This window comes from Mchenga conophoros, linkage group LG17 (genome assembly GCF_057382185.1).
Source record: "Mchenga conophoros isolate Kocher_MC1m ecotype Shallow Benthic linkage group LG17, M_conophoros_male_GT1.1, whole genome shotgun sequence".
Taxonomy (NCBI): domain Eukaryota; kingdom Metazoa; phylum Chordata; class Actinopteri; order Cichliformes; family Cichlidae; genus Mchenga; species Mchenga conophoros.
In genome coordinates this window covers 24,037,045-24,050,305 of record NC_140542.1, presented here as the reverse complement: position 1 = coordinate 24,050,305, position 13,261 = coordinate 24,037,045, and the positions used below count along the sequence as shown (strand labels likewise).

General features: G+C 40.7%; 1 protein-coding gene across 1 annotated transcript in view; it reads left to right on the top strand.

The window, feature by feature from the left end:
* The window catches only part of LOC146555515 (uncharacterized), a 67,500-nt gene that overhangs the window by 23,476 nt on the left and 30,763 nt on the right, over window positions 1-13,261 (top strand). Inside the window, exons 7-9 of the mRNA XM_085252749.1 lie at window positions 5,569-5,748; window positions 9,221-9,297; window positions 11,109-11,214. Of these exons, the coding sequence (XP_085108875.1) occupies window positions 5,569-5,748; window positions 9,221-9,297; window positions 11,109-11,214 (363 nt within the window). The remainder of the gene's footprint in view (window positions 1-5,568; window positions 5,749-9,220; window positions 9,298-11,108; window positions 11,215-13,261) is intronic.

Genomic DNA, 13,261 nt, shown 5'->3' with positions numbered 1-13,261 from the left:
ACAAAGAAAAACATGAAGGAGATTTTTCTGGCTTGGTCTTTTATAGCAAATAACCCCCTTAAAAATATTCTGCAGTAGACCAAAAACGGAAGAAAACCATGAATCAGCAGATGAACATTACCTGATGCTGCTGAAGTGAAGCAGCCAAAGTTACAGAGGTTTATTAGACACAGCCAAGCGTTTTGTCGTTTGACATAATTTGTAAGTTTAAATTTCTTTGGTGCTGACCAGCAGAAATTTGGCTTTCTTATTGGAGGTCATTTAAAAAAAAAACAGCAGTAGACAGCACTGTGCACAATGGTAGACTGGTGTGCAATAAGTAACCGAATAATGGAGAAAAGAGAGATTTTTGATGGTAAACTCTTGAAATACACTGAGATAGAGCTGAGCAGGAAGTGTGATTTAATCGTGGTGGAAGCAGAACAGCAGAAGTAAGAGGGAGCTCATTACAATGTTTTTCAAACGTGAAGCGTAGTTTTGGTCTTCTTTTGCCGCTGCTAGTAAATTTTGGTTGGAGAGTGACGAAACCTGCAGCTTCAGAATCTGTGAGATGTCGGCTTTCAGCACTCGATGGCGTCCATACATGCCATCGGGTGAATGGGGGGGAATCTTTTTCCATTTACCTGCTCTTTAATCGTTTGCTGTTTTAGCTGTTTTGCGGTTGTTGAAATAGTTTTGTGAGCTTTAACCTGAGATTTCTGGCAAAGTACATTTACATTTAAAAATCAATTCAGGATTTAATGAATCGATATCAGAATATTCAAACTAAAATTGATTTGAACTGGAAAAATCGATTTTTTTAAACCCACCCCTACTTAGGTCTTGGATTGTCCTGAAATTTTGTAGATACTTTTGTAATCCACAGATGATATAACCTACTGACATTCTCAGTCTTATTACCATGACATTGAAATTTCATGGTTTTAGTCAACTTTCTCGACAGCTTTTTGATGGCTTGCCATTCATTTTTTGTGCAGACATCATAAGGTTAATATAGAGGTCTGACAATAAAGGACCAATTACCAATCAAGTGGTTAATATGATGTCTTCAAAAAGTATGTTTTTTTCAGAGAATGGGGAAAGTAGGACCCAAAGGCAGGACTTTCTACGTTGAACATTTCTCCCAGTGTCCATGGTCCATGTTTCCATTCCCTTTGCGTCTGTATACAATGCATGCGGTTTTTCCTCTTGTTTCTGCAATACTCCTGGAAGTCACAGAGGCAGCGGTTAGTAACATCCACATCGGCGGCAAACTCAAACACTCAAACAATCTCACAGCTCAGCCACTCTGTTAAATAACTCCCTCGACGAGGCTGATCAGCAGCAGGTGCATGCGATTACGCTTTAGGTGCGGCAGGTCTCACGGTGGGAAAAACAGCCACACACACACAAATATAAGGGGAAACGAGGGACATCACACAATACACGACCATTGCAGGTCACCCGGCGAGGACAGTGAACAGTTTTAAGAAGCAACAGGTCATCAGGTATAAATACAAAACTAACAAATGTACAAATATTGAAAGGTAATTCATTCTCATCTTTGAGGGTCTGTCTGATGTGTTTTTGATCGTTCAGCTTACTGATTCATTTAGTAATTAAACCATAATTTAAAACAAAAGTATCCCCTTATTATTGTGTGTGTTTTTGTTTTTGCTTTTTTCAATTTAATTTCAATTTAATTTATATAGATCAAATCGCAACAACAGTCATCTCAAGGTGCTTTATATTGTAAGGTAGACCCTACAATAATACATACACACGTTGCGTTTTTGCGGTTCACAGGTTATCAGCATTTGGAAATTTGGTCAGGCTTTAGTTTGGCTCCTCTTTCTCTCTCTGTGATTCCAATTCAAAGAAAGTTAAGTTTGTTTATTGTTGCTTCCATCTATGTGTGGCTCCCATTCATGTCTCAATTAGACATGCTCTCCTTTCTCTCTGACATCTGCCTTGTTACCAGCAGAGATGAGCTTATCTGACCACTCACTCTGTCAGGTTCTTGCATTGGCCCACACTGGCCAACAAAGGCGGAGTAAATGTGATTTGTGTTAGTGTGCATGCCTGTATTAGATAGCATGTGTGTGTCCTGGAGGTGGTTGAGTGAGATGCGGAGAGAAACATTAGCCAATGAAGACTTCCTCCACGTCCCTCATAGCCTGCTAATCCCTGACAAGGTGTTTAACCTGCTTGCTTGACCCGAACCTCTGTCTGACCTCCACGACCTTTGCCCCGAGGATGTGAAAGGATCAGCGCAGCCGCAACCACGGCAACCAGTTTGATAAAATCAACACAGGGCTCAGTCCAGAAGCTCTGGCAAATGCGAGCTAATGCTCCAGACTGATTGTTATCAGGCTGACGTGAAGCACAATTTAAATTTGTATAGGATATACAGGATTTAAAAAAAAATACAGATATTTAATCAGGCTAAACTGCATAAAGCAGACTCAAGAACAGCCTTTTATTTCAAAACAGACCAAAGGAACTCAGGCCTGGACCAAGAAAACCCCAAAAGAAAATAATGGTGAGCAAATTGCAGCTTCAGATGAGAGACTTTGCTGCATGTGTTTAATTTGTCCTCTTTAATGACTTTGTAGAACTTGAAATCTGACATGAACCTCTTTTAAAAACCTCTGTCATTACTCATGACCTTTGCTGATGTTGCACAACATCACTTCTGATCAGCGCTTTGAAGAAACCGTACAGCAGTTCATTCAGGAGCGTGTCACTGTGACACTGAGTGGGTGGCAACCACAGTGTCCAACACCTTAGTCACAGGATTAGTCATTTGTTATCTGCCACTGTGTTTGCTGAGTGTTGCTCAGTCTTTGGGCAGCTTGTGGCTAACGATAGATTAATACCCGACCTAACTGAAAGTGCTTCCCGCCACATTATGTTACAGCCACAGTTATCCCAGGGATTTCCTCTCAACGACTTCTTAATTTATCAGCAGCAGAAGCAACAGTTCCAGTTTTCTCACCTGAGGGATTACTTTACCAGTTCCCAACTGAAAACACTTAACAGAGGAATGTGCTCTGTGTGGATGCAAGCGCAAAACTTTCTCTGATTCTCTTTTCTAGCACTGCTGGGATGCTGCTGGGAGTGCTAGTGTGTGTGTGTGTGTGTGTGTGTGTGTGTGTGTGTGTGTGTGTGTGTGTGTGTGTGTGTGTGTGTGTTTGTGTCCATGCAGCAGAGCGTAATGTGTGAAATCCCCTCAGATAGGAATGGTAGCTCCACACCGGGGATTTGCATGGGCAGTGAGCCACACTGTCACTGATCCGCTTTTAATTGGGTGTGACGGCGAGAACTTTGGAGTCTGAGGGGGGAATTGTGTGTGTGTGCGTAAGGTGGGGTAGATCTGGGGTGGTTTGCTTGAGGTGCTGTGCTGTATAATTTACAGTAATTTAATATTTCAGTTGAATCAAAAAAAATTTCAGCAGATTATTAATTTTTCCAACATCTTTATGGTTGGAATACAAATATTAGACTGTGTTCTACTCTTTCAAGACTATGATATGTTGTATACTAACAAAAGTCTCTGAATGCATATTATGTTTTACCTAATTTACTTTTACCAGCTCATTAAGATGATGTCATAAGATGGCTTCCTGCGTACCTCATTCCCAGAATATAAAACACCTTATTATACTAGACCTTCCAGTTTATATTCACATATTGGTTCTAAATCATTTCATAGAGTGCTTTATCTTACTAAAAAAAGCTATCCCAAAAACATTAAAATATCTGCATTCAGAAATTTCTCATTAGCACGACTGAGGTGAATATTTTCTCAGCAATTCTAATATTCACTGCAATGTTTTCATCCTGATTTCTTCAGCCAATCGACTGTCAGCTGTTGAAACTTGTATCTATTTAAGTAAGTAAAATATAGCATGTGTCAAGACAAGAAAGCAGTGACACAGTGCTTTACAGAGGTGTCAGTAAAATATAACAAACATACTTGAATCGATAAAACAACCCAGAACAGTTTAAGCTTTTTTTTAAGGATATTACAGAGTTGCAAAGTTTTATAACTAAGGAATGAAATTCAAAGTCCCTTTTAGTTTTCAGATGAGTAAGTAGGAGCACAAGAAGACCCAAATCTGCAGACCTAGGGACCCGACTTGGAGAATAAAGGTGGAGTAGGTCGACAATATAGGTGGGGGACACTCACCTTGTTGGGCCATAAAAGTAAGAACCCAGATTTTGACCTGACAGGAGGCCAGTACAGAACCTTTAAAAATTGGAAGATGTATGGGAAGATTTATGAATAAGAATAAGAAATATTGTGGTCATGTTTTTGTTTTTTTCTTGTTTTGTTTCTTGGGTGGACTCTCAGCTGTGGGTGGGTCTCTGGGCCTGTACCCAGACTGTTCATTGGATAATCCAGCCCAGGTTGATGTGTTCTAAAGCCCTGTTGTTCTGCCCTTGAAATGGTACTTGTTGCTATTGTCTACCTTTTAAAATATACCTATTAACACCTTAATTAATGGGTAGTGAATTTTGTAACTTTTTTTAAAAGATGAACTTTTGTACTAATTTATTAATTTGTCTTAGACATTTTATTACTAATTTATTCATTTGTACACTTAGACGTTGGCTGGTATTTTGATCTATTCTTTTTACTTACTGACCACTCAGCAGACCTGCACAGCTGATATACATGGCAATGCTTTTTATTTAAATGAAACAGTAAAACTTTGTTCATATATTTATATTTTACTAATTGACAGCACACATATACTGCACCCCTATGTCTGGGAGTGTAGTATGTAGTTTTACTTCATTGGGTGGTTATTAGTCCACCCTGCTGAATGGAAGTAATGGGCAGGAGTGTTTTCTTCAATGGTAGCAATAGGGGTTAAAGTTTGTTTTGACCTCTTTGTTTCCCTTACTGTTTGGTTAGATTCAAGCACCAATACAATACCAGAAAGTTTAGTATAGGTTAATTAAGTAAATAAATGAGTACTTTTATTATTTAAGAGTACCTAATGGCAACATTTATATGACTTAAAAAGAACTCATAAATGCTGTTGAATAGGTTGATAACAGGCTCAGATTGGGGTGTGGTGTGTGGTTTTGTCGGACCAACTGGATATTTTCTGATATTCTCTTTTTGTTATCAGGTTAACTTGAAGTGAGGCAACAGTGCTAACCACCGTGCTGCTCGCTTCTATGACAACCATATAAGGAAATTCACTCCTACTGACATTTGTTTCGATTTTGTTCCACAGGTGTTACTTTTATATAAGATGACCTCCATTATTGGAACTTTGGCCATGTTTAATACATGTATCCACCATTATTCATATTTATAATAGCATGTGTTATTATACTGTTATAGGATCTTTTCTATCCTATCTAAATTAACATTTTACATGTAGATGTATTAATTTTAAACGGCTCCAACATGTCTGGAGCTTTAAAGTTTATTTTTCTGATGAATATTTGAAATAATAACTGCCTGGACTAACTGGTCTGTTTGTCTAATCTTCACTGCAGAATATCAGAGGTCTCTGAAAGATTCAGATCTTGTTTTTCTGGTGTAACATCTGCTGCCTCCCCCAGCAGAGCTGTCCCCCGGCCTCGCAGCACTCACAATGGGCTGCGACTCTGGAAATCTGGGCTCCCTGTCCCGGGTTCAGCTGCTCCTCCTGGACCGACCGGCGCCTGAGACTCTTTTGAGTCCCTTTGAGCTGGAGGAGGAGGTGTCCCCGAGGTCCGATCTGACGATGCAGTATGATTCAGCAGGTAAAACATCAGCAATATTAAGCATGATAAAGCTAAAAAACCAAGCTGTGTGGAAATGCAAAGACCTTAAATGTTATGAATGGAGGGAAGAGGGGTTGGTGGGTAGTTTGGGAGATTGCAACATAAACCATGGATTTAACACAACCCTGCACAAACATGCAGATACACCTGTAGCTTGTAGCTTGTTAATGATCAGGGGACACTGAGCCAAAAGAGGAAGTTCAGAGCCAAAGAACAAACTCTGACTAACACCCGTTATTTCAGTTAAGATGTTTCTGAACAGTCTGGATCGTTGGTGTGAGAGTGAGAAAGTGAATTCCTTCTGATTTTAATTGTGGTTTTGCATGTTTGTTGTAACTTAAAGACAAATCTGAGTTGACTGAGCGTAAACCTCCTGCTCTGACGGTTTGAGTGAGATTGTTTGATAAGCAAAAACCGTCACTGTAATAACAGGCAGCAGCTGGACAGGTGTGCCTGTGTGTGTGTGTGTGTCTGGAGAAAACACATAAGACCTTACATGGGGGGAAAATATGACCCTGAAGGTGTGTTTTCTCCATCTACGACTGGCCTTGAGAGTAAGCAATGCATTTATGGTGTAAATCCCCCCCCCCCCCATTTTTTTTTTCTTTCTTTAACAAGCTGTAATATCGACTCTCATCTGCTCCCAGGCATGCCGCTGCGAGCTCTTAACTGCTTTTCCCTCAAGGTGCGGTGAGGCAGAAAAAGGTTTATAGGGATATCAGGATGTGCCATATTAATAAAGATCAAACCGCTAGAGTAGATCATTAACTGGGAAAGTCCGACTAAGAAAGCCAAACACACTTCGAAACAACACTGACACATAACACAGGATAAGAAACTGAGAAGACTGTGTGCAGAAAACCCCTGCTGATTATAGACTGATAAGGCACCAGAGAGGGAGATAAACACTGTGGATGTTTAAGAGGTCAATTCAACCCATTCATGAAGAAACATCTCTCATTTTAACTCGACTCTGAGATTTTTGCATCTGTTCAAAAGCACTAAAGATCAAGAGAGCTCGCTCTTCGTCGCTTCATCATCTATCACGTATCTACTGGAAGATTTTTTCACATAACCTCATGTTTGAGTTAATTCTGTTCATGTCTTTTAGACACGAACACTGTTGTGGATTAACAAAAGTGACATATTCTGATATTTTATTGTTAAGCTGATAATCTCTGATGGTGACTTAGACCTCAGATGGTTCACTTTTTATAATAAATGAAGCGTGTCTTTGTCCCTCACAGCCTCTGCCTGAGTCTGATTCTCCAGAACGTCTCTTGCTGTTTTTCCTTCCCACTGACACCAAGTGATTTCTCATAACAGGTTGTCTGATTGTTGTGGTTTTCTCTTTATGATTAGAGGATCTTTTTCTTACAATATAAAGCACCTCGAGGCAAGTGTTGTTGTGATTTGGTACCATATAAATAAAACTGAAATGAATAAATATAATGGCAAGCATTAAACTGATGTGCTTCCAACTTTTGTCCCTAGTTGGGCTTTTTTACCCCTCAGCTTCAAAGGCTTCAAAGGCAGCCCGCTGAGCAACCAGGCAGGCAGCATGGACACGCAACTTGGTGAATGAGGGGATGTAGGATTTTCAAATTGATACCACAGGTCTATCTACTAGGTCGTGACAGACAGTTTTTTTCTTTGTTCAAACACAGACCTGTTTAAACAGACCTTGGCTTAATAGTATTAATGAATTAATAAGCTGTGTACTTTATTGTGAAGAAGAGACTGGGAATCGTGTTTTATCTGTACAAAAAACAGATTGTCTGCTTCCCTAACATCCTCCTCTGTCACACCAACCCTCTACACCTTCTCCTTCACTATAGTACAAGCTTCTCTGTGGTCTTCCTCTTTTCTTCCTCCCTGGCAGCTCCATCTTGAACATCCTTTATCCATAATATCCCAAATCCCTGCTCTGTCCAAACCATCTCAGCCTTGCCTCTTTAACCTTGTTTCTAAACTTCTAAACTAGACCTGAGCTGACCCTCTGATGTATTCACTTTTAATCCTGTCCATTCTGGTCCCTCCCAGTGAAAATCTCAGCATCTTCAGCTCGACCTGCTGTCTTTTTATCCCTCAGCCGTAAAACGCTGAAAGGGTATTATCATCCAAAGTGCTTGGCAAGCGGGGAGTGCACCCAAGTTTGTGAATGCGACAACTTGAGAACAAGCTGACATAGGGATTTGAAATTCGTACCGTAGGTGTATTTTCTAAAAATACACTCTCAGACAAAATACACTCTCAGACAAAATACACTCTCAGACAAAATACACTCTCAGACAAGTTCAAATCTCAGCGACCCCAACCTCAAGGTCAGGAGCTCAAGGATAGGATGTCACAGGACTTCCAAGCGTTTACTGGGTGAACCACTTGACAGCGTCACAATTTATGATGATCTGTCTTCTTCTTTTGTTGCCAAAATATTCTTCTAAAAACATTCAAGACATTTAGTTTAATTCAGTTATCTGTACAATGGCAAATAACAACAACAGTCGCCTGAATCTGGCATTAGATAAAGACTTAGCAGAGTGAAAATCCCAACAATCAGGCAACCTCCTGTGAGCAAGAACCTGCGATGGTGGGAAGGAAGAACTCTGAGTTTCTAACCTGCTAAATTAAATGAATGTTGTCTTCAGTTTGGTAATAAACAGTTAGTTTTGCAGGTTTTCTCAAGCATCCTGAGGTGCCCAGTTGCAGACCCCCTGATTTGCAAAAAGTAAATAAAAGACAGTGAGTGGGAAGCTTGAAAACGATGGATCTTGTGGAGACTTGCATCATCATTATCTGTATGATGGCAATGTTTTTGCTCTTCATTTGGGGGTCAGTCAGAGTTAGTCAGTCAATTTGGTCTTCATGTAATTATACCTTTGACCTCGTACTTTTTAAACTGTAACGGTTTGTGGCTTATTTATTTAATCAGAAACAAAATTTCTCTGGGTGAATTTCCGCTGGAATTCCTTTAAATTGTCTTATCAGTGGAAATCTCCAAACTGGGCTGAATAAAACCATATTTATCTGGCTCATGCCCAGCATAAAAAGAAATATAATCACCACGGTGTTGTTAGCATTCATGCATCCATGCCTCCGATGTTTACAAAAAGACAAAATCTGTCTGAGTTTTCTGAAAGCCTGTCTTTCCTCTCTCTGTGTCTGCAGAACAATGTTTACACCTGGCACGCTTCTGCAGACAGGTGCTCCTCTGGGGTTTTGTTGCTCCATTTTATGCCATTATTTGCTCAGAGATTAGGAGCCATAATTGGAACTACTACACAACATTACTCATATCTGAGCACACACACTCAAGTACAAAAAGACAAGCGCATAGAAGTGTGTGCCAGAGGCCAGCACTTATGTACACAGATGCATGAACACAACTGCTAACACACAATCGCTTCCTCTCCCTCCTGCCTGACGCTGTGTTCTTTGCTGGTTTCGTCAGGTGTTTCGAGGCCGCTCACAGCTGGCAGCGTCTCTGAAAGGTTCAACTCTGCAGGGAAAGTCCAAGAAAACAAATCGGTGAGTGCCGCTGCCCCTTGTGAAACCAGTTTTGGTTCTCTCACACACATACCCAAACACACACACACACACTCACCCCTCCTTCATTCATCTATCAGATTTCCTTCAAAAGCAGGACTGTGCTTTGTTGTCAACAAACACTAGACCTTGAGGAATCAGCTACTATCGCACAACAGCCCCAAGCAGTGCACACATCCCACACAAAGACACCCTTTTACAAACTTGAACCAGCATGCATTTATAACTGTCATGCCAGTAAGACAAGCCAAATTGTTGATGATAATTGAGACACAATATAACAGAGGGCACGCGGCGTGCAGCAGGTGTGTGGTTAATCAGTCACGCGCTGCAGGAGAAGGGGGAGGCCCGACTGTATGGTAGGCTTTTACACCACCTCATTGGTGTGTCGTTGTGGTGGTGGGGGGGGGGTTAGAGCTCAACACGATAGGATTCTTTTGGAGGATGCACCACCACCAGGATCAGACAGGGTTTGATGGGGTGAGGGGTCGGGAGGGTAAACAGGGCTTTTGCACGCTGGGCTGCAGTGGAATGGATGCAGGTGCTCCACGTGATCTACGATTAATCTCCTCTTTATGACAGATGAGAGGGAGCCCCTGAAAAGCATGAATGAGAGCCATAAGCCCCCCACAATTATGCCTGACCACGATGGGGGTCTAGCCGGAGTGCTCAGAGCAGGATTCATACAAACATTTGCATAATTCACCTCACTGAAACCAAGTATCCACCCACAGGATTATTTACAATGATGAGAAACTCATAAACCATTAGTAGGTTTTTCAAGATAGAAGCTGCAAGTTCTTCCTCACGTGCTTCTTCAGAGGCAAACCCGACGTTATTAAAAGTTTTGAACCAACTTCCCTACTTGCTCATTTTGATTACTCTGCTGTGTCTTTGAAGAAAAAAAGGAAGTGCATGTACTAGGTGTTGGTTTTCAGTATTGGTGGTGGGGGCAGGGGGGGGGGTCCTTTTCTGCATCAATGTATGATAAAAAAAAAATTATAAAGATGGAAACACAAAAATTAGGCAGCGAGTGGCAGCTTACACAGGAACGAGCCATCTGCGTCCCCAACAAAAATCTACACTTAATAATGAAACAGAATTTTAATCTCAGTTTTTGTAATGATACACACAGATCAGCCACAATATTAAAACCACCGACAGTTAAAGTGAATAACACCAATCTTCAATGCCCAACAAAAAACTGTTAAAGCAGTCTTTGCAAAGACACTCCCCTGTGGCAGCAGCTTCCCACAATAAATGGTAAATACTTTCTCCTCAATTTGAGCACTAAAAGTGCTTTCTTACTACAAGGAAGGATCAAACAAACATCTTTCCCATTATTAGAAGCACTGCTACACTACCTGAGCCCAACCATGCTGGAAAAATCACCATGGAACTAATAGAGAAACAAGCAAAGCCTCAGGATGTCCATATAGCTGAGATCTCCCAGAGTCAGTTAGGGAATTTGAAAAAGGGGAACATTATGTGCATCTGAACAGGGTTAATTTCCACCCCATCTATAGCTAGGTACATTATTTAATCATTTACATATAAAGTTGCTGTTTACACCTCAATTTGTTAAACATGGCAACAAATAGAACAAGAAGAAAGATCCATGTGCATGTGGAAATTTCCAGATATGGTGGCTATCGCAGACTTGTACTCAAAGAACCGCACATTACATTACGCAGGTCAATCTAATTCCACCGAAACCTTAACCTAAAATAGCTCCTTCCTGTTTCTGCTGAAAAGCAGCCTAACTGATTTTTTTCCTTTCTGTTTCCATGCAGGATCAGTCCGAAGGAGGTTCAGGGTCGCCATCGTCATGGATCATAGACCCAAGTCCGTCATTCGACATGTTCAGATCCTCCCATTCTCCCTCCCAGTCCAGCCACAGTATGTTATCCATTAGATTTACTCAGAACACATATTTTTTTTCAGGCTCTGTCTGCGCTGTCATTACATACCACCTCTGTTTCAAAACTAAGAGCCTACTACAACAATACTTAATCAATACGAGAGCCCATCTTCACCATTAGCGCTTGATCCAGTAAAAGCCCACTCAGTCCCTGTCGGCTCTGCTTTATTAGAGGCCATTGTCTCCTCACTGTCAGCGCTGTGTTTGGCGTTCCCTTGCCTCCGGTACACTTAAGCCTGTTAATCCTCGCTAGGGCCAGCTGGCCTGCAGTATCACCTTCACCTGTAGGGCCAGCTTGTGCACATTCATGAGTGATGGTTTAGGAGCAGTGCTTTACTGTATGGACCACAAACACTAGAGAGCTGGCAGCAAAAGGCCAGAAAACAGGCAGGAGTGTTGTCAGCGCAGTGGAAATGGAGAGCCACCCTTGAAGTAATAGCTCGCTCTTTTTCCTCCCACCTTCATTTGACCACATCAGTCAGACTGTGATCATTTTCTTTCTTTCTCGCTGGTGTCTTACTTATCCATTATCCGTCATTGTGCTATAACACTAATGGTCCATGGCCTGCTGTATTGCTAGAGGAAGTTACAAATGCATCCATCACAGCTGAGATTGATGCATCCGAAGGCTGAGCTGCAGGGCGCAGCGTTGTCTACCAAATCCAACATGTCTGATGCCACTGTCGGTTGATTGACATAATTAACATAATTACTTTTTTTTTTTTAAGTGTTCGGTTATGTTAATTGGATAAATAGTTTTCTAATATAATGCACTGCTTTTCCTTTTACGATCATGTCAGAATTACAGAGGCATTAAAATAAAAAGTATTTCTAAATCTTGATATGAGGTATGAGTCATGAAAAACGATGAAACACTTGTTTAGTTACAGAAAGTCTCCATGTGAAGGATTTGGCATATGTCACTTTTCAAAGCACACGTTGGCAAAGTGCTTCAGGGTTTAATAAATATACAGTACACAATCAGACTTTCAAGCACATTACATTCTTATATAAATTCATCAGCGTGTGTGATATGGACTGGGTGTGGGGGTGTCCCAAAAATGTCATACCTCAATAGGTCACATGATAGGGTGGGACAAACCTCTTGTGGTATTGACCCCATGCCTATTTGCACACCTTGACTCATGTGATGACACACTTGATTAAGAGTGCGTCACCTACCCTCCTGCAGGACAACCCCCTACTGGGATTAAAACGCTGTGAATCTCCACCTTTTGATTTTAGAGCTGAAGAGAGGATGAGAGGGTAAAAACAAAGCAAAACAATATGAATTCCTAATAAAGTTAATAATATATAAATAAATAAAACGGCCAATAACTAAGATGGGCAAATATTGAAACGTGGATAACATCTGGTGTCACCAAAAGTTCTCTTTTTGTATCAAAGACAATAATTAAAATGCCCTTGAACATCTAGGCAGCCAAGGATGCAACCTGGACGTCCAAGCTCAAGTTCTGCTGTTTTGCATCATAGTGTAATTGTGTATTTGAAGAGATCCGTGTTTGCTTCAGTTTAGTCACTCAAGATTTTCTGATCAGGTGTCAGAACCTTTGGGACACCTTTGTACATTCAGATCCACTCTCTTTATGGATGAAGACCTTTTCTGCAAACATGAACATACAAACTCAAAACTCTTGTTATGAAGACAAATTTTAGTTTCAACGAGGTACGGAAGTGATTGAAACTTAGAGAGGGTCTCCTAAAAAAGAGTTTGTGAGGACACCCAGAACCTCTTCTCTGTGTTTTACAGGTCTTTCCTAAAGGTTGACTTTACTGTGTAACATGTTTATTTACCTCCTCTGTTTCTGACTGTAAGAAGTGACCACACAAGTAAAGAGCATTTTATGACTCTTTAAAGGCATTTTTACAAAGACTGATTGATTTATTAGCTTGTAGAAGGTATACAATGTATATCCATTGTCTAGTTACACAATAAGTTAAATTCCATTAAGCTGTAAAATGCTCCTTTTTTGGTTCCTGACAGATTTTAGAATAAGTCTTTGC